The sequence below is a fragment of the Sorex fumeus genome, unplaced genomic scaffold, assembly GCF_029834395.1.
Source record: "Sorex fumeus unplaced genomic scaffold, SorFum_2.1 ptg000075l, whole genome shotgun sequence".
Taxonomy (NCBI): domain Eukaryota; kingdom Metazoa; phylum Chordata; class Mammalia; order Eulipotyphla; family Soricidae; genus Sorex; species Sorex fumeus.
In genome coordinates, this window is record NW_026606132.1 from 7422747 (window position 1) to 7449596 (window position 26850).

At 43.4% G+C, this 26850-nt stretch overlaps 1 protein-coding gene across 1 annotated transcript in view; it reads left to right on the forward strand.

Moving 5' to 3' along the window:
* Nucleotides 1-13514, forward strand: part of ADGRG4 (adhesion G protein-coupled receptor G4) — a 193916-nt gene extending 180402 nt beyond the window's left edge. The window contains exons 24-25 of the mRNA XM_056130241.1: nucleotides 11671-11853; nucleotides 13428-13514. Of these exons, the coding sequence (XP_055986216.1) occupies nucleotides 11671-11853; nucleotides 13428-13514 (270 nt within the window). The remainder of the gene's footprint in view (nucleotides 1-11670; nucleotides 11854-13427) is intronic.
* Nucleotides 13515-26850: the final 13336 nt, after the last annotated feature.

Genomic DNA, 26850 nt, shown 5'->3' on the forward strand with positions numbered 1-26850 from the left:
CTATATATTTTACTGAATCAATGCTAGAGAGACCTTTCAAAGCTGTTCATGATTGGATTTCACACAGTATTCCAACACCCATCCCTCTACCACTGTACATTTTCCAGCACCAGTGTCCCCAGATTCCCTTCCATCATCCCCACCCCCCAACCTCCAACTTGCCTCTATGGCAGTTGCTTTTCTTCTCTCTCTGTCTCTGTCTCTGTATCTCTCTCTTTCTCTCTCTCTCCTTTTGGGCATTGTGGTTTGCAATTTCGATACTGAAAGTTATCATCAAGAGTATCCCTTTACCCACTTTTAATACTCAGATTTTGTCCAGCATGATCATTCTCGATATTATTGTAATACTGGTCTAAAAAGTAAATCTTAAAAGTTTTTACAAGAAAAAAATGTTTTCAAGATACATGGTTAATATCTATTAACCATGTATCTTGAAACATCTTGGTGATATGATATTAACATCTTGGTGATCATTTCAGAATATACATAAATATTAAATTATATGTTTTATAGTCTTATATAATATAAAATAATTATAATCTAATGTACTATTATAAGTCAATTATGTTTCAATAAAAATTCTTTAAATATAATTTTAATAATGATAAAAAGATATACAGTGAAATTAGTTTCCTTAGCTTGGGAAATTATATAGCTAATGATCTCATTTGCTCACTGAGATAGTAACAGTGAATGTGATCAAAGAGAGGGTATTGAGAAAGATGGCAAAATCAGAGGGTAGAGCTACAGTACAGTAGGAAGGGCACTTGTCTTGCCTGTAGTCAACCTGGGTTTTATCCTGGTCCCTCCTATGGTCCCTGAGCCCCACCAGGAGTGATCCCCGAGTACTGAGCCAGGAGGGAGTCTTGAGTTCTGCCAAGGGTGTGGCTCCCAAACAAATAAAAAAGAAAGATGGCAAATTCAGTCTGGGACATCTGATTTTGAGATGTCTAGAATGGAGTTGTGTACATGAATTTTTAACAAAAGGGTGTAGTTGATGATAAAAATAAAGATTTGGGGACATTGATGGTAACCAAATTAATTATAGGAAGGAATGGAATTGCCACTGGGGAGTAGGTAGAGGAAAAATGGAAGCATATAGATCCAGAAATAAGGAACACCAGGGAACAGACAGAAGTGACACATCCTGCAAATAACACCTTATGGAATAACTAGAGAGGTTAGAAGGAAATTAGAAATATAAGTTTTTATGCAGTCAAAGAAAAAGATGTTTACAATGGTCCAAGTATTCAATAGTAATGAACATAAGCATAGTCAAGAATTGCTTCATGGTATTTGGTCAATGATGAATACCACCCTCAACAGTGATAAGATAAATCATATAGTCTTTTTAAAAAATTTTTATTAGTGAAACACCATGAGGTACAGTTGTAAACTTACAAATTTTTGTGCTTGGGTTTCAGTTATACAATGATCAAGTACCCATCCCTCCACCAGTGCCCATTTTCCACCACCACGAGTCCCAGTATCCCTCCCACCCCCCATCCCCTTCATCCCACCCTGCAGTGCCCAAAAATAGATGACTGGTTAAAGAAACTTTGGTACTTTTACACAATGGAGTACTATGTAGCTGTTAGAAAAGATGAAGTCATGAGATTTTCATATAGTCTTAATAGGCTAAATCCAAATAGGCTAGATCATATAGTCTAGTTGTGTAGTAGGCATATTGTCTAGGTGGGTAGTAGGAATACCACGTAAACCTGTGCAATTACACTGTGAGTTTCACACAACCATGAAATCATCTAATGATGCTTTCATTTCTCCAAATGTATGTCATCATTAAGCGACACATAACTATAAAAAGGAGACAAATGTGTCTTCCAGACTAAGTGACTTTGGTGAGGTCCATGAGTAATTAAGAAGTGGGGAAGAAGTGGGGGCTAAGATGCTAAACTGAAAGATTTGGTAGTGGAGACAAAGATCAATGGAAAGCATTGAGAATTAGAGAGATTTAAATATGTTATATCGAGATTAAAAGAAAAGTATTTGAATATAGCAAAATTAAACAATATATCAGAAATATTTGACATATGTACAGAGTGATTGATTGAAGTAGTCAAAGGACAGATATTTAAATATGAGGGGGATTATAATGGGACCAACAGATCAATGAAGGAAAGGTTGGGATCAATGATACAAATCAGACTCTTCGTAAACAGGAGAGACACACCAGCGCAATAGGAAACAAGGAGGAAAAAGTAGGTGGGGATGCAGGAAGATTTATAGATTTGGTAAGAGGAACTTAAGGGCGCTCTCCTTTGAGAGCATCTATTTTCTCTATGAAGTAGGAGGTGACAGTAACCTGCTGGGAGTGAGGGGAGAAGTGATAAACTAGAGAAGGTTTAAAATAGCTGTTATGAAGAACAAGCACAAGAGCTTAGTAGGAAAGCAAGAATTTGTAGATCTCATTAAAGTGCCACTTGAGGTCAAAGACCACAATCTATAATATTGAGAGTGGCTTTTGGAGGACATCTCCTGGAATGATAGTAGAAGCTGAGCATTCACATAATGTTCAAGTCCCTGACCAACTTGGTTCATTGATTCAAATAATTAGTCAATGCAGTACAGAAAACCTGTTAACATAGAAACTTGGCACCAATAGCGCTCAAATCATGATAACTGCTAAAGCATTTGGATTTAATTCCATCATCCAAGGCACTACAGCAAGTTAGAGAAAAGGAGACCTAACAGTAGCACTTCATCATTCTAATCACAGCTTAGAAGCAGCTCTCTTCTTATTTGCACGCTCACCTACAATTCTTTTCTAAATTGGAATGCTTCTTATTGCGGCATTATTTATGGTGACAGGGAGTCAGAGGCAATCTGGCATCCATCACCAAGGAATGGAGAGACAAGAAGTGGTAGATGCACATTTGGGAGTGGTTTTCAGCCATCAGAAGCAAGAAAGTGGATCTCCATGGAGCAGCATATATAGATTTTTAAAACAGTGTTGGGTGAAAATAAAAGTAAGCAGTAGAAAAATATATAGAGTAATAAATTTTACAGACATGATAAAGACATTTACAATGATTAGTGCACATTTTTCGAGAACAGATACAAACAAAAACACAGTAAATAAGCATAAAGGATTATTTCCAGTAAGGGAGGGATGTGAATATGAGTGAGGATGACAGAATAAATGAACAAGATACAAGGATGAGCTGTCATGAGCTGGGTTTGATGAACTAAACTTTCTGCAATGAAGGCACTAATCAAACACACACCTAAAGAAATCAATCAAGTGGGGCCAGAGAGAGTGTATAGGGAATGAGGAACTTACATTTCATGAAGTCAACCAGGTTCAGTCCCCAGCACCTCATATGCCCCCCAAGTACTACCAGGAATTAGTGACTCCTGAGCACAGAACCAGGAATATCTCCTGAGTAATTTGTGGGTGTGGTCCAAAATGCTTCCTCCCCCAAATTAAAGACAAATAAAGGAAATGTATCTAATGCTCCCTAACCTCTTTCAGACTTGGTTTCAAACACTTTTGGGGGTGGGTGGGTGTGTGCCTAAACAGTGCTTATGAGAATGAAGGAATCACTTGCAGTGACACTCAGCCAACCAGGCAGGGCTGTTCAGTGACTATACACAAGGATGTGGTACTGCTCAGACCCTGCAGTTCTGGGGACCACCACAGCTACACTCGCAGTGTCAAAGAACAATTTTATCTTCAATCCACCAAAATGCACTCACACAGCATCCTAGTTGAAAGAGAGCAATTTGTGTTAGCCAGGGCTGCCTTCATCACCTCACTTTATGTGTTAAGAAACTGAAGTCCTGGGAAGGGTCCCTACTTGGCCAAAGACACACAACTACATACAAGGCGTAGCTTGGATCCAAGTTGTCAGGCCCTAAGTACTCCCTCCTTACCACCGCACCCCCTCTCAGAAAGCTCATCAATTCTCTCATTCTTTGCTGCCCAAGTGAATGAATTCAACCCTATTCTACGGCTTCTCCTACCTCCTTTTTTTTTCTAACTGAAATATAAAACCAAGAGTTCTGGCAAAGCTAAGCAACAGATCACCTACATTGCAAATATGAGACTGGAAGTTCAAGACCACAGGTCCAAGTGAAATCCCTTCTCTTGTGGGATGCACTACTTTATCAGATCTCCAGCATGACAATGAAGTGTATACGATCCCCAGTCAAAACAAAAACAAAAATGAAAGGGAATGGGGAAAATTAATAAATATAAAAGCAGGAAGAAAGGCCCTGCCTTCCTACCAACTGAGGAAAGTGTTTAAAGTCAATGACGTTTACCTGATTCCAAGATTTCTCAATAATTTTTAAAATTATGATGCACTAAATGGGAGCAAGGAAGATAATGCAAGTAGTTGAGCACATGTCAGCCCTGCCAGGTGCAACCTAGGTAGTCCCCAAATACCAATAAATATGGCCCCCATAAAATTCTATGGTACATGGGGACTGGAGCAATAGCACAGTAGGTAAGGCATTTGCATTGCACGTGGCGGAGCCGGGTTTGATTCCCAGCATCCCAATTGTCCCCCGAGCACTGCCAGGCGTAATTCCTGAGAGCAGAGCCAGAATAACCCCTGTGCAATGCTGGGTGTGACCCAAAAGCAAATAAAAATATCTATGGTACAATTGGTTTGTTTGGAACCACATCTGTCAGCTCAGTACTTGGGGGCTTCTCCTGTGGTGCTCAGATCATGCAGTGCCAGGGATAGAACTAGGGCTTCCCACGTACAAAGCATGTGCTCAGTCCTTTGAGCTATCTCTCTGGCCCTATAGTATATTTTGTTATGTTTTTTGGGGGGGAGCGCATACCTGCAACAACTCAGAGTATTGGTGCTCAAGCGTCACTCCTGGCAGTTTTGGGTTCAGGAGGTGGGAGGGAACTATGCAGAAATGGGAATCAAACCTGGGACTGTAGCATGCAAAGTACACTCTCCAGTTCTTTACACTAACTCCCCGCCCTAAGATATAATTTTGAAAACTAGAAATTTTGGCAGCATGTAAGAAGGAATTTCAAATTGACCAAAAGAGTTGTCACTGTCACTATCCTCCCATTGTTCATCGATTTGCTGGGCAGGCCCAGTAACATCTCCATTGGAGACTTTTGTTGTTACTGTGTTTGGCATATTGAATACATCACGGGGAGCTTGCCAGGCTCTGCCACGCGGGCGAGATACTCTCGGTAGCTTGCCGGGCTCTCCAAGAGTGGGGGAGGAATCGAACTCGGGTCAGCCAGGTCAGCCACGTGCAAGGCAAACGCCCTACCCGCTGTGCTATCGCTCCAGACCAAAAGAGTTAGTAAAAATAATATAGTAGTTCCCATGCACAGCAATGATGGCTCAATGGGTCTCTAGAGCACAGAGATCAAGCTTTAGAGAATGATTCCTTGCTCTATCCACATTCTCTTTCAGGCTCTGGAGGCAAATGAACATGACCTTCTTTCTGTACACCTAAAGGATAATGCTTTGTGACATCCATTTGAAACTATTTGATCCAGCACTGGACACCGGACCTCTTCCATACATCAGGACTAATCAAGGCAATAGTCATTTTTAAGTGCTGGGGATGAAACCCAGGGCTTCACACATTGAACCACATCCCCAGCCCATAACGCATATCTCAATATCCTTTTCTTTTTCTTTTGGTTTTGAGCATTAATCCCAACACAGTGCTTGGGGCTGCTTGCCAGTGGTGCTCAGGTGACTGTGAATTGAACTCAGGGCTCCAAAATGCAACACTCCAGAATAGAGTGCCCAGGGCTTCCTTTTTCAAAGCTGATTATATAATTTTTAATTATAATATTGTTTTTGCAAGTGACAGGAAACAAACTGAGTCTCAAACATTCAAGACAAGTTCTCTACTGCTGAGCCAAATTTCCCAGCCATGGTCACTGTCACTGTCCTCCCGTTGTTCATCCATTTGCTCGAGAGGGCCCAGTAATGTCTCCATTGGAGACTTTGTTGTTACTGTGTTTGGAATATCAAATACATCACAGGTAACTTGCCAGGCTCTGCTGTGCGGGCGAGATGCTCTCGGTAGCTTGGTATTCTATTTTTTTTAATTTGCTGCACCCCATCCACTGTGCTTAGAGATTACTCCTGGTTCTGTGCCCAGAAGTCACTTCCAATGCTTAGGGACCATATGTGGTGCTGGAGATAGAATTCGGGTCAGCTGCATGCAAGGCAAGCATCTTAATTCCTTTTAATATTTCTCCAGACCCTGATTTTTTAAACAAAGGTCAGCATCACAGTATCACGATATCTTGTATTGCTCAGTTGCTGCAAAGATGCATTGTTTTCTTGACTCACAAGAATGGCTGTGGGTACACATGCTCGATGCTGCACTGGGAAGTAGTAGGATGGAGTCACCAAGGTAATGAGCTTCAGTTTTGTTTGGAGGCCACATTCAGCAGCATGCAGGGCTTACTCCTGGATCTCTGTTCAGGGATCACTTGTAGCATTGTGCTGGGTACCCTATGGGGTGCAAGGGATAGAACTTGGGTTGTCATGTAAAATACAAGTGCCTTGCCCACTGTTCTATTGCTCCAGACTTGGGCTTCAGTTTTTTTTAAATAAACTTTTATTTATTTATTTATTTATTTATTTATTTTTTATTAGTGAATCGCCATGAGGTACAGTTACAGACTTAAACACTTTTATGCTTGTGTTTCAGTCATAAAATAATCGAGTACCCATCCCTCCACCAGTGCCCATTCTCCACCACCAATGATCCCAGTATCCCTCCCACTACCCCCACTCCATCCCCCACCCCACCCAGCCTCTGTGGCAAGGCATTTCCTTTTGTTCTCTCTTTCCTTTTGGGTGTTGTAGTTTGCAATAAAGGCATTGAGTGGCCATTGTGTTCAATCTATAGTCTATATTCAGCACACATATCTCAACCTGAGCGGGTCCTCCAAAAACTCTTTACTTGGTGTTCCCTTCTCTATCTGAGCTGACTTTTCCCCCCAGCATTTGAGACCGGCTTCCAATCCGTGGAGTAAATCTCCTGGTCCTTATCTCTAATATTCTTGGGTGTTAGTCTCCCATTCTGTTACTTTATATTCCATAGATGAGTGCAATCTTTCTATGTCTGTCCCTCTCTTTCTGACTCATTTCACTTAACATGACACATTCCATGTTGAACCATTTTTATGCAAATTTCACGACTTCATCTTTTCTAACAGTTGCATAGTATTCCATTGTGTAGATGTACCAAAGTTTCTTTAACCAGTCATCTGTTCTTTGGCACTCGGATTTTTTCCAGATTTTGGCTATTGTAAACAGTGCTAAGCTTCAGTTTCTGAATGCTAGACCTGTTGCCCCATAATTCATCTTTGGCAAGATGTTTTTTGAGTTGTGATTGACATGTGGCTTTATATTAATTTGAGGTATTAAACTAGTTCATTATCAATGTTACTAATTTTTACAGGCTTGGCATGTGCAAGGAACTGTTGTAGGTGCTTGGGAGTCCCTTACTGACACAACAAAGGAAAACTTCAGCTCTCCCGGAGTTGGTCTACTAGGGAGAAAAAAAGAACAAACAATTAACATAATTAACATAAACTGGAGTTTTAGCTAGTCTGTATGATAAATGTGCCCTGCCCTCTGGAAAGAAACTATAACATTAAATGCCCACTTTCTATCACTTTCTCTTCCAACTCTTGATATTCTTCTAAATCTATACGAATTTCTGCATATTCTAATGAATTATAGTTGAAGTTTTTATTTTCTACTTATATCATTTGTTTCTAGTTGTTTTGCAAGAGTACTAAAACAATATGAACTTATTTTACCACAGACATGGTATTTTTAATTAAAATGGAAATGTTTTATAACAATGCGTATGGACTATAATATCTGCCTCCCATATCACATTGTGCTCCATTCTCTATTCGCTTGTAACTTACCAACCACACCTCTATTGTTGTTCCAAACTATTTTTCCTTCAGGATCATTACTATTTTTTCATTTACATGGTTTCTCATTTTCATTACATGATTTCATGTTGAAAAATAAACTATTTTATTATTTTAAAAATTAATAAATAAATAATAATTTAAATAATTTTTAAATAAATAATTTAAAAATGAAATCAATTTACAAGTGTGTTACTAAGTGTTATTGATACAGCAGGATCAGAAGTGTGGAGCACCAGGTCACTTCTTTCTCTCTCTCTCTCCCTCCCTCTCTCCCCTTCTTCCTCTAGCTCCCTCACTCTCTCCTCCTCTCAACTCCCCCTCACCCTCTCTCTCCTCTCTCTCCCTTTCTCTCTCCATCTTCCTCTATCTCCCTCTCTTTCCCTCTATCCCTCTCTTTCCCTCTCTCCCTCCCCCCCTCTCTCCTTCTCTCTCACGTCCTCTCTCTCCACTCCTCCCAGCACATACTTCTGACTCTCTCTCTCTTCCCCGACCTCCAAGATCAGGTAGGGAAGCACACCCTGACACGGGTTCCAGTAGAAGCAGGCACTCAGGACCAGACAGGGGCAGAACACAGGAAGGCCTCCAAAGTGCAGGAGAACTCAGGTACAGGCAGGTCTTGGATGCCCAGGTAGCGACAAGGTACTTAGCTCCCACATGCATGTTGCCATGGCCCAAGACTAGAAACGTCCGGGATAGGATGACAAGAACTTCTGGGGTACAGGTCAGAGGCCCAGCGATGGGTCCAGAGCACAGGGATCTCCCCCACGTGCATGTGATCGTGGCCGGAGACTGAGGAAAGTGTACATAGAATTGAGAGAGTGCCATAGGGAGAGGACTTGACCACCATTCAAGGGAGGCAAGTAGACCGCATGCGACAGGTCAGGGAAGTTGTTCACAGGGCCAGGCAGTGTCAGGAACAGGACTGGTGACGTCGTTCACAGGCAAAAGAGAGGTCTGAACATCTAAAGAGGGATCCAAACACCTCCATCTTTTCTGGAAAATAAACTAACCTTCAATCTTCCAAGTTTTGTATGTGAATCGTTCATACAAGTTTTGTATGTGATTCGTTCATACAATTCTCATGCACAGGAAAATCTGTTTGCTCACTAATATATTTGGCGATTATGAAGGGACATTCAGCATGGAGTTGTACAGAAATCAGCCACAGGAGCAGGAACCAGAGAAGCAGCCAGCAGAACAAGCAAGAGCTTAAAAGCACTGTTTGTATTACCATCTCCAGAGCTAGAAGCAGGAGAAAGAAAACCTGGACTTTGTCATCAGTTCATTTCAGCTTGCAAGCATGGAAATGCCATGGAACCAGAGATATAGGTGGGGCCCTCCCACACTGTGGTTTTTATCTACTTATGGACCCAATCAGTGGGAAATCAGGAACCTGACAGGCATGGCAAGGTCACGACCTCTGAAGAGCTGAGAAATAGAACAGGAAGAAATATTAAGAACATATCACAAGCATATGGAAAACTTGAGCAGGCCAAAGGCAATAGAAGTATATTTTGCTCATATGCGGAAGGAACTCAAAACCAGTAGCACTGTAGCACTGTCCTCCCGTGGTTCGTCGATTTGCTCGAGCGGGCACCAGTAATGTCTCCATTGTGAGACTTGTTGTTACTGTTTTTGGCATATTGAATATGTCACGGGTAGCTTGCCAGACTTTGTCGTGCGGGCGGAATACTCTCGGTAGCTTGCCAGGCTATCTGAGAGGGGCGGAGGAGTTGAACCCAGGTCAGCCGTGTGCAAGGCAAATACTCTACCCGCTATGCTGTCACTCCAGCCCCAAAACTGGTAGATACAACAAAATACAGAACAAAATACAGAAAAAAAAGATAGATGAAGAATTTAAGAAGCACATTGTACTCAGTAACTGTATTCCAAGTCTATTCCACCTCCTCCAACAAGAGAATTTGTTAGCTCAGCCCAAACTTATGTCCTTCCATTGGAAAAGCCTCTGAAGTGGCCAAAGATCAATTCAGCCATATCATAGAAAAGATTTTTCTCTTTGAACTTTTGTAGGAACTTGGCTGGTTTTGCAGTTTTGTTTAATCTTTGGAGTTGGAAACAAATGCTTCTGACTCAGCATGTAAAAAAGAGTTTTGTATTCGGACTACAAACCTGTAACAGCCAGGACATTAGCCTGAGGCAATATACATATGAGGTTTTACCAACAGGGAAGGAGGTTTTAGAGACATTTGGGTGCACTTTGTCCTGGGCAAGAAGTTTCCCTTCTTTGTGTCTAGCCCTTTGAAAAAGAATGGTAGATGTCCCTGCCTTTGAGCAAACGGTGCAGGCATTAGGGTTTCAGGTCTAACAGAAAAGTTAGTTAAAGCCGTTACTTCCATAGTGGATAATGTTTTGGAATTTCTCTCTGTGTTTACTAAGGAAGCAATAAAAGTGGAATATGTTCTGGTACAAAAGCTTGTCGCTTCAGGTTGTGTCCGTGGAAAGAAAATGGTGGATGATGGTGACATGTGTGCAAAGGAATGTTTCGTTGGGTCTGTGTGGAAAGAGGAAGATTGGTGTCTATGTTTGAACAAAAGGTACTGATGATTGGCTCTATTCTGATGAGCTAACTTTAAAAAAATGTTGTTATTTATTTTTATTGAGAGATTCAGCTGCTTGTCTGCAAGCCTCTAGGATGTTCTCCATGAGGGGTGGGGTCAAACATCAAAACTGGGGTCAAAGATCCCCACCACAGCCTGCCCAGACTACAGACACACACACACGCAGAGAGAGAGAGAGAGAGAGAGAGAGAGAGAGAGAGAGGAGAGAGGAGAGAGTTAACTTTAATGATGAAGTACATCTCTAGTAGCTGACTAGCAGTTTCTAGCCATGCCCTATCTGGGAACTCAGATGCTGGCATGTTGGCACCTGGCCTGCTTAGATACGGTTGCTGAGCAACTAACAGGTTCTCAGCAGAATGGTTTCTAAGAGAGACCCCAGGTACAGGGGGCAAGTTCAGTGTTCGGCATGCAAGTACCGTGACTTTGCTGAATTCAGGTCTCACACTGAGACAGCATCGCAAACCATGGATGGATCTTCAGGGCTAAGAGAGCTGGGGCTGTAGTCCCATCACAATACAGAAAGCATTTTGTACAGTGCCCCATCAAGTCAAAGAAACAGTCTGTTTATTTTAGTGTATGGTGGCTTCCAGTGCCACTATATGTTTGAACCCCACCAGAGAAATGGCTTCTAGAGTCGGGGTACATGCAGCTTTCGGGTTTCTAAGCAGGGAAGTTGCAATGGCCCAGACCCAGAGATGGGCCCCAGGCATGCGGAGGTAGCTCTTGACTCCTCCCTGGTCAGGACAGGTGGAAATCAGGCTTCCAAACAGGGAATTTCTGTAGACCCTCCCCCAGAGATGGGCCCCAGACACAGGAGTAGAGCTCTTGGGCCCTCCCAGGTGATGATGGCTAGCATCAAGTCCAAGCCACATCAGGAGAAGCAGAGGCAGGGGCTGTTGACTCAGGGACTGTTTATTCTATTCTCACAGATGGGACCACAAGTTCTTGGAAAGGGGCATTTCCCCCAATGCAAGTTCTGTTTGGAAGACAGTTTTCTGATCATGGTGCAGTCTTGGGAATGTGTGAGCACTCAAACTCAGTTCTGTTTTGTGCATGACTGCGCCCTACTTCCCTTTTGTTTTCAGACTTGGACTCGGGTTCCCAGAGACAAGAAAACTTGGGATTTGAGTATTTTGGGCACAGGACTGCTCCCAACACTGCAATGCCCACCAGCTTAGCTTTGTCAACCAGAAGGGCAACCCTCAGGTCTGCTCAGGACTGTCGCGTTCAGGCCAGGAGACGCCTAATAGGTGCCAGCTTCAGAACTCCGAGGTGAAAAGGGAGTTGGCTCAAGAGAACTTTGCAAGAAGCACATTATGTTTCCATGGTTACCAGAAGGTTTCCGAGACAGTGAAGGTAAAGGCATTTTTGATCTTTGACTGCATCCCTCATGGAGAGCAGCTAGAGGCTCACAGGCAAGTGGTTGAATCCAGGGGATGTGGAGCGATTCTGTATATGGGATATGCAGAACAGAGCTCTGCCCTCAATGGGCTTCAGGTCATGAGTCAAGATAAAAGTGAGGAATGTCAGCATTAAAGAGTTGTGGCGATTGGCCGTTTTGCACTGGCAAACCGAGCAGAACTTTGTTGAAGGGGTTCTACAACCCATGGAACCCTCAGTGAGGTCAAAGGTGGGGAAAGTCTTACCCAGTTTCTAGTCTTGATTCCCAAGATCATCTGCCAGGAACTTGATCTGGACAATGGGAGACTCTTAGACTTTTTTCTCAGAAAATAGGTGTTAAATGAGGTCCAAGGAAGGTTTTTAAAGGCTCAGGCTGTTACCATTTTATTTTTGAAGAAGTGAACTTAGACTCCTAATTCATGAGACACTGCCTTTGGGAGAAACAGCTTCAGGGCCAGTGGGTATGTGGTTATTCTCACACTTGGCAATTGCTTATTGACCCAGGAAGCACAAAGATGCCACATTCATGGATGCTCACCCACTCAGCCTTTACAGATACTGAGTCTGGTGAAGGATGGAAGACATTGTCATTAGGATATCTGCTCATTTGTGTATATGGTTATAGAATGGGCTACTTCAGATATTAGGAAAGATCTTCAAGTGAAGCTCTGTATAAGCTCTTCTAAATGCTCTAATTAGAAAGCTCTAATAAAGAGCTTCCAATGCTCTTAAGCAGTATGCAAGAAATATTGGTCTCACTTAGAAATGCTCCAGATATCTCTGACTTAGTTTGGGTAATTTCAAAGAAAAGATGTTGCTACATCTACCAGGATTGTTTATGGAAATAGGCACATGAACATTTGTATATACCATGGTAGCACTGTAGCACTGTCCTCCCATTGTTCATCGAGTGGCTCGAGCGGGCACCAGTAACATCTCACAACAAATTGTGAGACTTGCTGTTACTGTTTTTGGCATATTGAAAACGCCACAGGGAGCTTGCCAGGCTTTGCCGTGCGGGCAAGGTACTCTCGGTAGCTTGTCGGGCTCTCCGAGAGGGGTGGAGGAATCAAACCTGGTTCGACCGTGTGCAAGGCAAATGCCTTACCTGCTGGGCTGGAGAGCTAGCACATGTACCAGGGTAATCTCCACTACTGTGGGAGAAAGTGGTGCCTTGCCTGCAGGATATTTAGTGCAGCTAGCCATATAGCTTTGACCACAGCCTTAGAGTGGAATTAGGGCAAGTCAATGTATACACAGACTCTGATTTCTTGGTACTGCATGCTCATGCAGCCATTTGGAAGAAAAGGTGATTTTTTACTGCCAAGGACAATCCCCTTAAGTATCATCCTAGATTCTCAAATTACTAGATGCAGTGTACCTGCCCATAGGGTGGCAGTTATGTTTTACAGAAGCCACCAGTGACACAGTATTGAGGTGACACTAGGAAACAGGAGGGGAGATCTGAAAGCCAAGAGGGCTGCCGAAAGTGTGCAACCAGCTGATAAAGTCATGGCTCTTGTCCCTAGTCTAAATCTTGGGGACACCGGCCCCTCTTTACTGAGGAGGAGAGACCATGGGCACTACACAGCAGATATGAAGAGAATGAAGGATGAATTTGGAAGGGTGGCATGTTACATTTGCCCTGACCTCTCCAGTGGAAGGCTATAAAGGGTTTAACAATATTCTTGTCATTTAGGGAGGGATAAATTTCATCTCCTCAGAAGTTCTGTCTTTAGATTAAAAGTGCTGTTTAAGATCTAAGAAAAAGTATGCCAGAGTTGTGAAATTTGTGTTCACAGTAACCCCCGGGTACCTGTGCCTCCCCAGTTAATCAGCAGCACACAGAGATATAATACATATCCTGAAAAAGACTGGCAGCTAAACTTTTTTCCCTTACCCCCACAGGGTGGCTTCCAATGTTTAATGACAATGGTTGACACTTTCACTGGGTGGAAAGACGTGTTCCCTACCAGGTCTAAGAAAGTACAAGAAGTAGCTAAGGCACTTATCCAAGAAATAATTTCCAAAATACTTTGGACTACCTTATAGTTTACAGAGTGATAATGGTCCTTCCTTCATTGCAGAAAATAACTCAACTGCTAGCCAAAGCTTTAGGCACAAAGTATTTGCATTCAACTTGGAGACCTCAAATCACCTACAATCTCAGGAAAGGTAGAAAGCACAAATCAGACCTTGAAAACCCAGAACAGAAAACTATATCAAGAAATTTCTCAGAACTGGAGAAACGTTCTTCCTTCAGCTTTGCTTTGTTTGCACATTGCTCCTTCCACAGATCCGGGGCTGAGTCTTTTTGTTTCTTTGTTTTGTTTTGTTTTGTTTTGTAGATTTACAATTTATTGTGCTTGGGTTTCGATAACACAATGATCAAATACCCATCCCTCCACCAGTGCCCATTTTCCACCACCATGGATAATATCCCTCCCACCCCCATCCCTCCCATCCCACCCTGCCTCTGTGGATTGCAGGGCAATCCCTTGTGTTCTCTCTCTCCATTTGGGTGTTGTGGTCTGCAAAAGAGGCTTTGAGTGGCAAACATGTTCAGTCCATAGTCTACTTTCAACATGCATCTCCGCTCCTGGGAGAATCCTCCAAACACCCTTTATTTGGTGCTCCCTTCTCTATCTGAGCTGCCCTTTCCCCTAGAATGCCCGGCTGGCCTCTAAGCTATGGAGTAATCCTCCTGGTGCTGATTTCGGGCTAAGTCTTTTTGAAGCTCTCTGTGGAAGGCCATTTCTTCATACTGATGAGCTTTTGGACTCAGTGTGCCTAGATGCAGAAGCATGCTCTCCCCCTTAGTTCTTTGCAACAGGCTCTAAGAGTTTGGCCAGCATGTGTTCCCCGAACCCCGAATGCCAACATGGGGACCTTTATAACTATCCAGGTACTCTCATGTTAAGACTTACAGGAGTGGAATTGACCATCCAGGATTGCACCCTATCTGAAAGGGACAAATCCTAATCCTATCTTCTTCAACTGCTGTTAAAGTTCCAGAAAATCCAAGCTGGATTCATGACTCTAGAGGGAAAAAATGGGTATCTCCCTCAGCAGGATACCCAAGACTGAAAAAGGCTGAAACACCAATGAGCATTCAACCAGCTATCATAAAAACTAGCAGAAATCAGCACCCATTTGCCAGGAGGAAGTAGTTTCAGAAGACAGACCCTTGTTGCAATCCCCAAAAGAATTGTGAGTAACCACTTCTTCAGGGGGGAATGATACAGTGGGAGCAGAAGTGTGGCCTGTCAGGTCACTTTACATCTGCATCCATGGAACTCGTAGCCAATCAGAGTATAGAATATAGAATGGAATAGCTGAGGGTGGGATTTGGCAGCAGATGAAAGGAAGTCCCCAGTTCCATCTCTCTCTGGATCTGTCTGTTTCTCTCTCCAAACACACTCTCTCTCACACACACACACATACATGCTCTCTGGACTCACTGTTCTCTTCCTGGACTCCAGGCCCAGGCCCAGATATGTGGCCCAGACCTAGGGCCCAGTACAGGCAGCCACCCAGGGCCAGACAGGGGCAGAATACAGGCAGGCCTCCAATGTTCGGGAAAGTTCAGGGACAGGCAGGGCCTGGACACCCAGGTAGTGACAAGTTACTGAGCATGTGGCTGTGGCCACATACTGAGAAATGTGTACATGGAATAGAGAGCGCTGCAGGGACAGGACTTGGCCATTGTACAGGGAGGTGAGTACACTGCATGGGACAAGACAGGAAAGTCATCCACGGGACCAGGAAGCATCAAGGACTAGATCAGTGATGGGGCTGGAGCAATAGCAAAGCGGGTAGGGCATTTGCCTTGCATGTGGCTGACCCGGGTTCGATTCCCAGCATCCCATATGGTCCCCCGAGCACCGCCAGGAGTGATTTCTCAGTGCAAAGTCAGGAGTTACCCCTGAGCATCGTCGAGTGTGACCCAAAAAGCAAAAAAAGAAAAGGACTAGGTCAGTGACATTGTGTACAGGAAGCAAGTAGATAGACTGCACACAACCAGACAGGGAAGTCGTTAACAGGGCTTGGCAGCATCAGGGACAGGACTGCTGATGTTGTTCATGGGTAAAAGAGCTTCCTGGGCACGTGGAAGGGACCCAGACCTTATACCTTTTCTGTACAATAAACTTTCAGTCTTCCAAATTTTGTGTGAAAATCTTTATACAACTCTCAAGAACCCACCAGCTCAGGAAAACTGCTTTCACACTATCAGTGTTATAGCCTACAGAAAAAAATTTAACAGGGTTTTGGGGCATTGGTTGCTAGGGAGAGGCTACAGGTTGCAATATTAAACGGGGTATCCAGAGTAGACCTTGAGAACAGCGCACTTAAGCAAAGCAGAAAATGAATTAAGTACATAGCTGGCTCCCTGTGGCAGGCAGAATTAATCCTGATGATATCAAGGGTGGCAGTGGAGAGCATGGAGGAAGAGTTAATTCTGGATCTGTTTTGAATATGGATCCATCATGATTCCATGTCAGATTGGACAATGATCAGACCATTGAGAAAAAGAAATAGGTCAAGAATGACTTTCCAGAGGCTGGACCAATAGCAAAGCGGGTAGGGCATTTGCTTTGCACGTGGCCAACCCAGATTTGGTCCAGCAGCCCATAGGGTCCCCCGAACACTGCCAGGAATGATTCCTGAGTGCAGAGCCAGGAGTAACACCTGAGCATCGCCGGGTGTGACCCAAAAAGCAAAAATTTAAAAATTAAAAAAAGAATGACTTCCATATTTTGGAAGTAGGATAGAGGTATTGCCTATATTTGATGAAGGCCACATTTAGAGCAAATTTTCCTTCTTTCTTCTTTGTCATTGTGGGGAAACTCAGAAGATGTGTTTTCTACATGTTAAAATGTCTATGAGCAATCTTAGTGGAGGTGATGTTGAGTAGAAAGTTGTAACAATATGAATGAATCTTGAAGGCGTTTGCTAACATAAGCCAAGTAAAATTACTACATGATATCATTTATAAACACAGTCCTTAAAAAATTCAAACTCATAGAAATGAAGTGTGGCTCAATAGTTTCCAAAGACTGTGGATAGAGGGAATGGAGCAGTTTAAAAAAGTGTACAAACTATAAGATGAAAAAGGTCTGCAGACCTAATATAGAACACAGTGACTATCCTTGATTACAATGTGTTGCATAATTGACATTTTCTAAGAGAGTAATTAGGACTTAAATGCTCTGACTAAATAAAAAAAAAGGATCAATCAGTGAGGTGATTGATGCGTTAATTAACTAGATGGGGGAAAGCCATTCAGTGTATATGTATATCAAATCACCACTTATAAACTTCAACTGTCTTATAATTTTAAATGCCAATTATCTACCAAAAAGTTGAATTTATATGTGAATGAATGAAGAAAGAGGGTAGGAAGGAAGGAAGGAAGGAAGAAAGGAAGGAAGGAAGGAAGAAAGGAAGGAAGGAAGATATATTCAAGGGGAAAATCTGTGTTGAGTTGTAACTCTCTAGCATGTAGATATAGCATAGAGATGACTGACAGGGCCATCAAATTGGGAGAAACTCTGAAGAGAATGGAGTGGAGAAATAGAGGAGCTGTAGGATTGAATCCTAAAGCCTCAAAGCCTTGAGAAGCCAAAGCAGCACAACCTGCAAAGGAGAAAAAGGGATGTAAAGTGGAAGAAATTTCAAGACAATATGGCATCCTGTCTGCTAAGGTTAGGCAGCATATGAGGGAGGAGGGAGCACACTACTGTCTTCAGTACTGCTGATGGGTCAAGGAAGATGGTGGTTAAGAAATGAACCATGGATGCTCCATGTGGAGGTTTGGGAGAGACTTAAGTGGAGAAGATTTGATAACTTGGCGGAGACAAGAGCCTGGCTGGGGTAATTGAAAGAGGAAATTGGAGGCACGGAGTAAAGATCTGTTTTGTGATGTTTGCTGTGAATGGAAACAGACACAGTGGTAATTGGCCAACGAAGCCTTGGCTCCCTCCTCTGTAAAACAGATCAATAGTATTACCTGTCTCGGAGTGTTTTGATGTGTAGAGTTTGTTTGTTCTGAGGTGCTAGGAATCAAACCCAGGGGTTCACACAGGTGAGCTTTGTGCCATACCATCAAGCTATGTCCCCAACTCCTCCAAGTGTCACTGAATTTCTAAGTTTTAACAACTGAGATAGTGCAGGTAATGTGTCTCACAAAGTAGACTCTCAATAAATGGTGTCTGTTATTTTTATCATGTTTACACTAGAATTAAAAGCATATTCCAATACCCTTTTTTTGGAAGATGTTGGGTGGTTTATTTACAGCAGTCCACTTACTCTGACTAACACAGACATAAATAGTTTTCTAAAAAAGAAATTGCTTGGCTTCAAAGCTCACCAAAAAAACTTTCCGGGGATCATTTGGCTTCCTTGAAAGCCTCTAAGTAGTTCCTTTTTCTGGCTAATTAGGAAAGGCGAGCCTGGGTCCACTCCTGATTTTATTTTTGTAATATCTATTTTACCTATTGATTTTTACTTGGAGACACTTCTATACTGTGAGCTGGTGGTAGATCTTTTGAAATCAGACAGATTTTAATATCTTAGAGCAACAGATGAGTCATGATGTGGGGTAACAAAACAGTGCAGAAAAAGTCTCGCTGTGGTGCACATCAAACTGCATCTTGCAAGATGACTCTAAAGAACACATCTGGGAATTTTCATTACATTTGGATTCCCTAGTATGTAGTAATTACATATAACTGCCAAAGGCCTAGGCAAAAAAGTGCCTTTCAAATACTCAATCTTCTCTCCAAATGGAGATGCTTATCTCATTTAGCCAATGTATCTCTTAAGTGTGACAAGACCGTAAAGTTGCTTTTCTTTTTCTCTCTAGCCATTCTTTCTCATCCACCCCATCTCTCTACTTTTATCAGTTCAGTCAATGGATATCTGAGAATTTTCTCCTGTCCGCACCCTTGCTCATTGTAATGTCCTATTAAGATGGCAGAACAGAAAGCATTACACCAGTTCAAGTTCTGCAGACAGTGCAGATCAGAATAGAATTTGGTGGTGAAAGAAAACTTAAGAGTGACACGAGAGGTATGGATTGGGGCACATCATTCTTCAGGTGCTGTGTGAAAATTAGACATTACTGCTTAATTAGCAGTTGGAAGGAGTGATTCAAATTAGTTCTACATTTACACAGATAAACCTGATTGTCCCCTTTTTACTAATTTTCTAGTCACTAGTACTTCTATGACTGATGAAGATGTATTTTCCCCGAAAGACCACATCCTATTTGATTTATTTGTTAATTGTTGCTTATTTCAAAGGAGCGGTGTTTTTTCTTTCGACAACATGTCCTTCCTTAGCCCCTCAGGAACCTTCCCTCACCAATATCCTCCCATTACCCAAATCGGTCCCTCTCTGTTCACAATACCTAGACCTTCCCTTCTTTTTTATTTTTTGCTCTTTTCCATTAACTTCATAATTTATATCCCCTTATTTCTCAATTAGAGACTTATTATAATTATCCCCTTATTATAGCCTAAGTGATTTTCCATGTTATTAAAAATGCTTCAAAAACGTTTTTCCATGGCGACATAATACTTAATTACATCTCATCATTTTAGTATTCCCTTAATTTAAGAATGCCAATTTAGTTTTAGATTTGAGCGACCTAGTCTCTAGTTTCTCAGTTGTAGTGATTTTGTCTCCGCCACCCACTCTTGTCACCCCTGTACCTCTGACACCTGTTTGGTAGAGATTGCCAAGAATCTTCAGAATACCCCAACCTGATGATTTTCTTCTAGCCCTTGCCTTCTTCAACTTTTTGCAGTATCTCACATGTGAGATGAGCCCTCCATCCTGAAGCTTGGTTCTCTCTCCACTTGCTTGGTTCCATCATTCATGATTCTTGTTGACTTACCCCGGAGTTCTCTCTTCTGTTGTTCTCTTCTCGCTTTGTGAATTTTCTCTGACAGCATCCTTTCTACAGCATACATTCAGGCTGGAGCCATCGTAGAGTGGACAAAGCACTTGTGTTGCATGTGGCTCACCTGGGTTCAATCCCTAGCAATTTGTAGAGTCCCCTAAGCACCACCCAAAGTGATCCTTGTGCATATGTCTTGAGCACTACCAGGTATGCCAAAAATAGTAGCACTGTAGCACTGTCCTCCTGTTGTTCATCGATTTTGCTCGAGCGGGCACCAATAACATCTCACAACAAATTGTGAGACTTGCTGTTACTGTTTTTGACATATTGAATACGTCACGGGGAGCTTGCCAGGCTTTGCCGTGTGGGCAAGATATTCTTGGTAGCTTGCCAGGCTCTCCAAGAGGGGCAAAGGAATCGAACCCCGGTCAGCCGTATGAAAGGCAAACACCTTACCTGCTGTGCCAAAAATAGTCACTGTCACTGTCCTCCCGTTGTTCATCGATTTGCTCGAGTGGGCCCAGTAACGTCTCCATTTTGAGACTTGTTGCTACTGTATTTGGCATATTGAATATGTCACGGGTAGCTTGCCAGGCTTTGCCATGTGGGCAAGATACTCTGGGTAGCTTGCCGGTCTCTTGGAGAGGGGCGGAGGAATCGAATCCGGCTCGGCTGGGCTGGCTGCGCGCAAGGCAAATGCCCTACCACTGTACTATCGCTCCGGCCCAAAAATAGTAAATTAAAGTAAATAAACAGACAAAAATATATTCTGTTATAATTGACATTACATGTGATAGGGTGTTTGCCTTGCACGCAGCCAACATGGCCGACCCAAGTTCGATTCCTCTGCCCCTCTCAGAGAGCCTGGCAAGCTACCGAGAGTATCTCGCCCGCATGGCAGAGCCTGGCAAGCTACCCGTGATATATTCGATATGCCAAACACAGTAACAACAAAGTCTCCAATGGAGATGTTACTGGGCCCGCTCGAGCAAATCAATGAACAGGAGGACAGTGACAGTGACAGTGACACCTTCACTATCCCCAAAGTGCCCAAGATCCTCCATCATTGTTCATATATCACTTCTAGTCCATTCCCTTTTTTCTTCATCACCCAAATCCCTCTCATTCCACCTCTGCCTACAGAAACAGTGTTCTTCTCAGAGTCCAAGAGTCTGTTTTCTTTCACTGTTGTTCATTTCATTGTTTTGTTTCTTTATTTTTACCACAGATGAGTGCAAGCACCTCACATTTGTCCTTTTCCCTCTGCCTTATTTCACTTAACACACTCTAGTTCCATCCAAGTTGCAACAAAAGATAAAATTTTGTTTCTTCTAGCTTCTGCACCTCCAAAGAAACAGTGACCAAAATACAAAGACAGTCTACAGAATGGGAAAGGATATTCGCCGAATACACATCTGACAAGGGGTTGATATCCAGGATATACAAAATACTGGTTAAACTCCACAAGAAGAAAACATCCAACCCCATCCAAAAATGGGGCAATGAAATGAACAGAAACTTTCTCAAAGAAGAAATCCGAATGGCAAAAAAGCACATGAGAAAATGCTCTACATCATTAATCATCAGGGAGATGCAGATCAAAACCACAATGAGATACCATCTCACACCTCAGAGACTGGCCCACATTCAAAAGAGCAAAAGCAACCGATGCTGGCGTGGATGTGGCGAGAAAGGGACACTCCTTCACTGTTGGTGGGAATGTCGACTGGTTCAGCGCTTCTGGAAAACAGTATGGACGATTCTCAAAAAATTAGAAATTGAGCTCCCATTTGACCCAGCAATACCACTCCTGGGAATATATCCCAGAGAGGCAAAAATGTGTAGTCGAAGTGACATCTGCACTTGTTTGTTCATTGCAGCACTCTTTACAATAGCCAGAAACTGGAAGAAACCTGAATGCCCAAGAACAGATGACTGGTTAATAAACTTTGGTACATCTACACAATGGAGTACTATGTAGCTGTTAGAAAAGATGAAGTCATGAAATTTACATACAAGTGGTACAATATGGAAAGTATCATGCTAAGCGAAATGAGTCAGAAAGAAAGGGATAGACATAGAAAGATTGCATTGATCTGGGGGATATAAAGTAACAAAGTATGAGATTAATACCCAAGAATAGCTGAGATCAGCACCAGGAGGATTACTCCATAACTTAGAGGCCAGCCGGGTATCCTAGAGGAAAGGGCAGTTCAGATAGAGAAAGGAGCACCAAATAAAGGGTGTTTGGAGGATCCTCCCAGGAGGGGAGATGCATGTCGAAAGTAGACTATGGACTGAACATGTTTGCCACTCAATGCCTCTTTTGCAGACCACAACACCCAAAAGGAGAGAGAGAACACAGGGGATTGCCCTGCCACAGAGGCAGGGGGGATGGGGGGATGGGTGGGGGGATATTATCCATGGTGGTGGAAAATGGGCACTGGTGGAGGGATGGGTATCTGATCATTGTATAATCGAAACCCAAGCACAAAAAATTGTAAATCTACAACTGTAATAAAAAAAAGAAAGAAACAAAAAAAATTTTGTTTCTTCTTATGTTTCCCTCACCTATTGGATGCTTGCACCTAAATGCCTGTGTCCATGTCCAGAATCATTATTTCTATCCTCTCTGCCCCAACTTATTCCAGTTCCCAAACTAGAAATCTTGTGCAGGGGCTGGGGGAATCATGTTCAGTTCTCCCCGATGTCCCTGTCCCGCTGCCCACCATCAGCTTGTTCTTCACTTCTGAAATGACTTAGTAATCCTCATTCTCCTCCCTCTGCCCCCAACCCAGGTAGCAGAGACTTGATTCATGGGTACTGCATCTTGAACCTGAAAACTCTGTTCCCCTTCTCAGTCCTCCCCTCCACTGGATGATTTCCAAGACACTGAGTTACTTGTCCTTCCTTAATTTCCTAATACTCTCCTTCTACTAAGGCGTAGGTGGAACTTGCATTTCTACTATGTATTTCCTATGCTGTAGAAAGGGCCATCTGTGTTCTACCTATGCAGGCCCACGGCCAACAGTGCTCATAACTAAATATTCAGTGCAGGGAAGCTCTGGGGATGATAGGCAGCAGTGGGCTTTGTTACATGAGCAGAGTCCAGATGTACTCCCTTAGGGAAACAGAGAGAGGGAAGGTGCAGGCCAGGCCCCTGGCTCCCTGGCCTGCACCCTCCTCCCTCTGTTTCTCTGGATGTATTATACAGATGATGAAAAATAGACTAATGACTAGATTTCATTCAGGGGACTCCTGCCTTGTTCTTGGACCATGGGATTCTGAAAAAGGAAAATGCCCATTCTTTCCCCCAAAGGAAAATGGAACCCCATAGTGAGCTAGAAAAAGCAAGCCTAATTCTTTGCACTCCTTTTCCAAGTGAACCTCTCCTCAGCCCATTTGGAGAGAATGGATCTAATTGTGGTTCACTCAGGTCATTGTGAAGGATTATTCAGATTGGATAAAGGTGTGTTTTTAAAATGTGTGGGTCTCATTGTTGCATTTTCCTTTCAGACAAGAAATCCTAGCCTACTACAGTAATTCTTAGATCTCCCCCACCCCCCTTCTCCAAGCAGAGCCTAAATGCAAATCTTAACTACATCAGTCCTGGGCAATTAGAAACGTCTCTCCACCTCCTGTCTTAGCCTGCATGACTCCTCTGCTCTGAAACATTCGCTCATTTATTTGCTCAGCCTGTCCTTGGTCAGTCAATTAACAAGCATTAATTAACAGCTGTGCACTGGCCACTGTGCTCCTTCCTGAATGGGGGAAGGGGAAGAAGAGAGAAACTAAGCCAGTTGACCACTGAAAGGCTGCAATTCTCTGGGGAAAGGGGTGCCTCTGCCTGGAGAGACTCCACCTGGGCTCTTCTATTCTGTGAGCAATTCCTCTCATTTGCACATGCGATTCAGAAATCCTGGGCAGAGATGTTTGCTCCTCCTACTTGCCCCCATAGTCCTTTAAAACAAAGAAGGGTGGTGCAGAGAGATAGTGGCTAAGGCCCTTGCATGAAGCCAACCAGAGTTCATTCCCTGGCACCACATGTGGTTCCCCTATCTCTGCCAGGAGCCACTCCCAAAAACAGAGCCAGGAATAGCCCCCTGAGTAAGGCTGGGTGTGGCCCCCCAAATCAAAGAAATAAAGACGGGGACTGGAGAGATAGTATTGCTAGTAGGGTGCTTGTATGCACCCAACCCTGGTTTGATCCCCAGCATGGTGTGTTACTCCCTGATCGCCACCAGCAGTGATCCCTGAGTGCAGAGCCAGAGTTAGCCCTGAGCACCACTGAGTGTGGCCCCAAAATCAAATAAAGAAATAAAATGAGGAAATCCTGGACCAAGACCAGAGCTTCATACATGCAAGGCATCTGCTCTACCACTGAACCGTATCTCTGACTCCCCTTTAGCGCTTTGCTCACATCTTCACTGGGATGCTCATTGCATTGGATGGAATATTCTCTCTTATCTTGAAATAGTGACTTTCTTTTGGGGGGGAGGGAGGCGTGGCACATGCGGCATTGCTCAGGGTTTAATCCTGACTCTTTTATATGGATCATTCCTAAGGGGGTCCTATATACAATACCAAAGATCAAATCAAGGTCAGCTGCATGCAAGACAAGTGCCTTAAGTCCTGTTCTGTCTCTCTTATCTCTAGTGCCTTTCTTGAGAACAGAGGCTGTGACATCCTGTTCTCAAGAAAATTCACATGTAGGGGGTGTATGGTGTCAGTGATGGATGGCTCACAGAATATTGAAGAAAGTCACACTGAAAAGTGTACAAATTAATGCTAAACTGGATTCCAAGGGACCCAGAGAAGGCTCAAAGGTTGAGCGTGAGAGTGGAAGTTCGATTGCCAGCACCACCCTATATATATGCTGAACATGATCCTAGTGACATTGCCATTTGTTTGGGATACCCAGCACCACAACAAAGTATGCAATGACCAGTATACTCTAACCAAGCATGTGATCCCTGTTGAACACCACAACCAAGTGTGTGCAGCCCCTGGTCATCACAACAACAAAGAGAAAGAGGGGAAATAAACTGAGTGCCAAGCAGTGTGTTTTTCGTTAGGGGCCAGGGTTGTAGATCTTCGGTAGAGCACCACTTTGCATTTGTGAGACTTTGAGTTCAGACTCCAGCAGCCCCCAACCCCACACTCCCCACACCTCCATCCCTGCTGACAAGGTATAGTGTCATTTATCAGACTTTTTGTGTTTGCTTCACACCCAGCTGTGTTAAGAACTCACTCTGGAAGATTACATGCAATGCAGGGCATCAAACCTAGGTCACTTGAAAGAAAATCACCCTATCCATTGTACTATCTCTATTAGACTCTTCTTGAATCTCAGTGTTCTCTGGTGCAGCAAAGCCTATCAGCTATTCTATGAGTAACCATTGACTTTCTATTATTTGGGGGCCACACTCAGTGGTGCTTATGGCTTACTCTTGGCTTTGTACTTAGGGATCACTTCTGGTGGTGCTCAGGGGACTACATGTGGCGGTAGGACATAACTAGGGTTGGCCACATGCAATGTAAGCACCCTACACACTGCTCTGGCCCAAAACCATTGATTTCTTGACCTCCACTACCCAGAAACCCATGCCTGGTTTTCCTCCTGTATGTCACTGCCACTGTCACTGTCCTCCCATTGTTCATCGATTTGCTCGAGTGGGCCCAGTAACATTGTGAGACTTGTTACTGTGTTTGGCATATCAAATATGTCACAGGTAGCTTGCCAGGCTTTGCCGTGTGGGCAAGATTCTCTCCGTAGCTTGCTGGGCTCTCTGAGAGGGGCGTAGTAATCGAACTCCGGTTGGCCGTGTCAGCCGCGTGCAAGGCAAACACCCTACCCGCTGTATGTAGCCCAGTGATTTCATACTTGAAAGTAGAGGATCTTATCTCCAACCAACTGATCTAAAAATGAAGTCTGCACATTGAACAAGCTCCCAGTTGAAGCCCATGCTCTTAATCCAAGCAAGCACCAGCATTAAGCATTAGCTCCCCTTTTTAACCGGTTCGTAGGGTTTCCGGGTGCTTACATCAGGAACACCTTGTACAGTAATGTAGAAATGTCACCAACCGAGGTACCTGTGAAAGGGAGAGTGAGAGAGGAAATTGAAACTGAGTCCATCAAGCCCTGTGCCCTCTTATTGGCCACATCTATTGTGAGGAAAGGCCACTCCTCTTCTTTACCCTTCCCGAACAAAGGCTTCATAAGTTTAGAACACCACTAAAAACTTCACCAGGAGGAGACACCTTCTTTTGAATTCACACAGAGGCACTCTATGGCTAGCAAGCCTGGGCCATGGGTAACCCCCAATTCACCCACACCCTTTCTGCCTTGCTTCTCTCTGACTGATTACTCAAGCTAATGGCTACGCAAGCATTTTGATTTCGCTTTTTAAGCTTTGATATGTGACCTGCATTTGCTGACATAGGGAGAAGCATTCTCTCAGGACTTGGGCTTGCTCCTTGGCTCCGTTTCTTACTCACTTCCCGCCTTCAAGTAAGTAACCCAACCCCTAGGTTTCCTCTTTTCTCAAATAGGGATAGGGCAGAACTTCTAGGCTGGCTTCTCTGGGTTATTGTGAGGATAAAAAGTGCTAGCCTCCGGGAAAGTCCTTTGTAAATTGTAAGGTTCTGAACAAATGTTAAAGGTTATTACCAAGGAGTCAGGTGGCCTATCTTGAAATCCGTTTATAATTCTCCCCAGCTTGGAAGCACAGTGCCTTGTGGAGGGGGGGGGGGGACTTCAGAACCTCCTATCGAGTGAGCAACTACTGGAGAGGGAGTGCTCTTGAAATGTTTTCCCACAAAGCTCATCTTCCAACAATGAATAGTCCTGTGTGAAGAAACTGGAAAGAAATCCACCAATGTGTCGAGTCAGCAAAACAGACAACATCTGGAAGGCAAGCACGATGGTTTCTCGAGAAGGGGTCAATGAAGAAATACCAAAATAAAGCCACCAGATTCCTAATAGAGAGTTCCAGGGGTAATCTCCTGCTAATTATTTTGTTCTTGATTTTGAAGGGTCGTCTCAC